This window comes from Hyperoodon ampullatus (assembly GCF_949752795.1).
Source record: "Hyperoodon ampullatus genome assembly, chromosome: X".
Lineage (NCBI taxonomy): Eukaryota > Metazoa > Chordata > Mammalia > Artiodactyla > Ziphiidae > Hyperoodon > Hyperoodon ampullatus.
The window spans coordinates 103,246,582-103,250,740 of NC_136913.1; the positions used below are offsets into that span (position 1 = coordinate 103,246,582).

At 50.8% G+C, this 4,159-nt stretch overlaps 1 protein-coding gene across 1 annotated transcript; it reads left to right on the forward strand.

The window, feature by feature from the left end:
- On the forward strand, window positions 1–2,861 carry SLC25A5 (solute carrier family 25 member 5). Its single transcript, XM_079726934.1, has 4 exons — window positions 1–164; window positions 1,201–1,687; window positions 1,919–2,059; window positions 2,449–2,861. The coding sequence occupies exons 1-4, from the start codon at window positions 54–56 to the stop codon at window positions 2,604–2,606; spliced, it is 897 nt and encodes a 298-aa protein (XP_079583060.1). The 5' UTR covers window positions 1–53; the 3' UTR covers window positions 2,607–2,861.
- Window positions 2,862–4,159: the final 1,298 nt, after the last annotated feature.

The following is a 4,159-nucleotide window of genomic DNA, read 5'->3' on the forward strand; positions in this document are numbered from 1 at the left end:
CAAGCCGGTTTCTTGCTGTTCCCGCAGTCGCCCGCCTCCTCTTTCCTTCCAACATGACAGATGCCGCCGTGTCCTTCGCCAAGGACTTCCTGGCAGGTGGAGTGGCCGCGGCCATCTCCAAGACCGCCGTAGCGCCCATCGAGCGGGTCAAGCTGCTGCTGCAGGTACGTCCCGGAATCCGAGAGCCCGACCAGGAAGTGGGGGGAGGGGGTCGCGCGGGAAGTGGTGCCCCAGGGCCTGGGGAGAACGAACCCTCTGGACCAGTCCAGGGAAGTGGCAGCGTGGGAGCAGGGGTGGCCGCAGGGTCGGACCAAAAGGCAGACTTGAGGGAGATGCTTTAGTGACCTGAAGTTCAGGATCTAGGGAAGGGTCAGGGTCGGAGGGTCGGGGGAGGAAGCCCAGGGCCTGGGCATCCCGGAGGCAGCGAACTCGGATGGGACAGCCCGGGGGTGACTGGCTCCCGGGCCTTGAGGTCAAGGGCTAAGCCTGAAAGCCGGCACTGAAAAGAGGGACACCTGCCCTTACCGAAGACCTCAAGGTCGCGGCAAGGAGATAGCAGCCGTGGAGGCCGTGCGGCTGGTGGAGCTGCCTCGCAACCGGCCGCCGCGCTCTGACCTAGCCGGGCCGGAAGCCGGCGCCGGGAAGCGCGTGTCCCTTCTGCGTCCTCCCCCGCGCAGCCGCCGGCGCGTCCCCGCGGCCTGGCGTCCTCCGCGGCGCGCTCTCCCGCTCCGGCTCTAGAGGGCGCGCCTGCACGGGCGTAGGGGTGGTGGCCCACGGGTCACCTCCAGGAGAGGAGGGGAGCCAGATCGGGAGGGAAGCCGCTTCGGGGACCCTGAGGTGTAGGCCACGGTCACCAAGGTGACTGCGCCCGACGTGGGCCTCGCCCTGATGCTTCTGAACCTGGGTCTGAGGTAATGACTTTTCTCCCAGGCCTAAAGGTCACGGGTCCGCTTGAGTGTGCCTCCTCCCCATCCAAACGGATGGAGGCTTAATGCTTCTAAGGGTGCAGGTCACCTCTTCCACCTGTGACAGCGTCAGAGGTTTGGGGGGGCGTCCAGCCTGTGTGATATAGAAGACTAGATTTGGGGAAAGTGGGAGCCAGCTAACCTTTAAGGGTGTCCATTGAGATGATATATTCTCTTCCCTTTTCCCTTCTCCGTGGTTATAACTCTCCCTGTTGGCCTCCTCCTTGTCTGTCAGGTGCAGCATGCCAGCAAGCAAATCACTGCAGATAAGCAATACAAGGGCATCATAGACTGCGTGGTTCGTATCCCCAAGGAGCAGGGAGTCCTGTCCTTCTGGCGTGGTAACCTGGCCAATGTCATCAGATACTTCCCCACCCAGGCTCTCAACTTTGCCTTCAAAGATAAATACAAGCAGATCTTCCTGGGTGGTGTGGACAAGAGGACCCAGTTTTGGCGCTACTTCGCAGGGAATCTGGCATCAGGTGGTGCCGCCGGGGCCACATCATTGTGTTTTGTGTACCCTCTTGACTTTGCCCGTACTCGTCTAGCAGCCGATGTGGGCAAAGCTGGAGCTGAAAGGGAATTCAGAGGCCTTGGTGACTGCCTGGTTAAGATCTACAAATCTGATGGGATTAAGGGCCTGTACCAAGGCTTTAACGTGTCTGTGCAGGGTATTATCATCTACCGAGCTGCCTACTTCGGTATCTATGACACTGCGAAGGGTAAGTTTGCTGTGTGCTTCAAAACTGTGTTCTCATGAGATCATTTATAAGATCGTTGTGCCATCCTAATTTTCTAGGAGCCAGAGATTTCTTTGTAATTGCTGACGGAAGCCAAGGTCACGCAGTACAGCCCTTTGTGTACAGATGAGACGCTGGGGATGAGGGGATGTGGCAGACGACAAGTCAGGAAGACTCTGCTTTCTGGTAAAAGTGTCTCTTTTCTATCCTCAGGAATGCTTCCAGATCCCAAGAATACGCATATCTTCATCAGCTGGATGATCGCACAGTCCGTCACAGCGGTTGCTGGGTTGACTTCCTATCCGTTTGACACAGTGCGTCGCCGCATGATGATGCAGTCAGGGCGCAAAGGAAGTAAGTTCCGCTTGAGCAGAAGACGAAGATGTGGGCGTGGAGCATGGGCACAAACTAGCCATGCCTGTCTTTGAAAATGGCAGTCTGTTGAGATCGTAGATGGGGTTGGTTGGTCTGTGTCTACTGCACAGTTGCCTTTGAGTGGGCCCCTTGGGTGCCCAAGAGGCATCCATGGTATTAGCGGTTAAGACCAGCGGGTAGTCTACGTATCCCTGTTGTTCTCTAGTCACCAGATTAAGATTTCAGTATTGCCCACACTAATGTGTCAGTGTTGGATTTTTAAAAAACTGACATTAGCTCTTAGAGGTGGGGCTCTGGTTTAGTCTAGTCAAACCTAAGGATTTTTCATCAGCCTCAGGTCACCAGCTCCTTGTCTTTGTCCTTTGCAGCGGATATCATGTACACAGGCACACTTGACTGCTGGAGGAAGATTGCTCGTGACGAAGGAGCCAAAGCCTTTTTCAAGGGCGCGTGGTCCAATGTCCTCAGAGGCATGGGTGGTGCTTTTGTGCTTGTCTTGTATGATGAAATCAAGAAGTTCACATAAGTTATTTCCTAGTTTTTCTTCTTCTGTGAACAGGCATGTTGTATTATATAACATATCTTGAGCATTCCTGACAGACTGTTGGCTGTCTATTTATCAATGGCAACTATTTACTGGTTGAAAATGGGAAGCAATAATATTCACCTGACCAGTTTTCTCTTAAAGCCATTTCCATGACGATGATGGGACCCAATTATGTTTTTTATTTTAGTCACTCCTGATAAAATAACAAATTTGAAGAAATAAAAAATACCTGAAATATAATTTTGTTTGTGGTTTATTTTCATATAAAAGTACATTTTATAATTTAGTAAGTGCTGTGTTTGAGTAAAATGCTACATGTTTAATAAATGCTACAGTATCTCCTGAGATGAAGAGCTTTCTTCTACTTAGCAAAGAATAGCTCAGTCGTGTGACCCATCAACATTCCCAATACATTAGCAAAGTGAAATTCAGACCCAAAGCATCCAAAAAAACCATTGGTCCATTGCCTGCGGACAGTCATAGCTGATGAGCTTTCTCTAAAAAGTACTATGTACCCACCTTTCCTATCTTGTGGTTATTAATCAAGAAATACAAGCTGAATTGTTCACTTTAGAATGGTGGTTCTATGAATTTCACCTCATTTCCACGGAAGTATTGTAAAGTATAAGGTGGTAACAGCTAGCAACTTTTGTCCAGTTGCCTTCCCTCATCTATCTTCACCTGTCTCAAGTCATTTTTTTTTTTTTTTTTTTTTTTTTTTTTTTTTTGCGGTACGCGGGCCTCTCACCGTCGCGGCCTCTCCCGCTGCGGAGCACAGGCTCCGGACGCGCAGGCCCCGCGGCCATGGCCCACGGGCCCAGCCGCTCTGCGGCATGCGGGATCCTCCCGGACCGGGGCACGAACCCCGTGTCCCCTGCATCGGCAGGCGGACTCCCAACCACTGCGCCACCAGGGAAGCCCTCAAGTCATTTTAATTTAATCCTGTTCAAAGCAGAGGATTAGAGCTGGCATAGTTACATGGTGCTGAGATGGCAGTGCTGTTAAAGATTATGGAGAGAGTTGCCACGACCTCAAAACTCATTTTACAAAGAGGAAATGGAGCATCTGCATCTTGCCTAACATGCAAATAAGCCTAGTCAATGGAGGACATTTGGTTTTTTTGGATAAACCCTTACTTGGGATCCATGTGAGAGTGTGTTTGCAATTTCTGTAGCTCTTGATAAGGCCTCAGAAATCCAGTGGATCTTACCTGTAACACGAGATTTGTATGAAGAATAAAGCACCATGGCTGTCAAGCCACAACATTTCAAAGTAGAAAGTGATAGGATAGGTGGTCCATGTGCACAGGTAAAACATTCCTGAGGAACATCTCGCACACTGGCATGTTTAAGTGCCACTCACAGACGGGGTCTGCAGCATTGGTGCCCAGGGGATCGTAGAGTTTGTTATGTGCCCCCTGGCCAAGCACCTTAATTGTACTATAGCTTAGTTGTTGAGAACTCTTCACAATGTATACATATTGAATCGTCAAGTTGTATACCTTAAATATATACAGTGTTTACGTGTAAAAG

What these genes read in the sequence shown, in the direction of transcription:
- SLC25A5 (XM_079726934.1), top strand. Translation starts at nt 54, where the DNA reads ATGACAGATGCCGCCGTGTCCTTCGCCAAGGACTTCCTGGCAGGTGGA. An exon ending in TATCTATGACACTGCGAAGG is followed by an intron (nt 1,688 to 1,918) that starts GTAAGTTTGCTG and finishes TTCTATCCTCAG; the next exon opens with GAATGCTTCCAGATCCCAAG. An exon ending in GCAGTCAGGGCGCAAAGGAA is followed by an intron (nt 2,060 to 2,448) that starts GTAAGTTCCGCT and finishes TGTCCTTTGCAG; the next exon opens with CGGATATCATGTACACAGGC.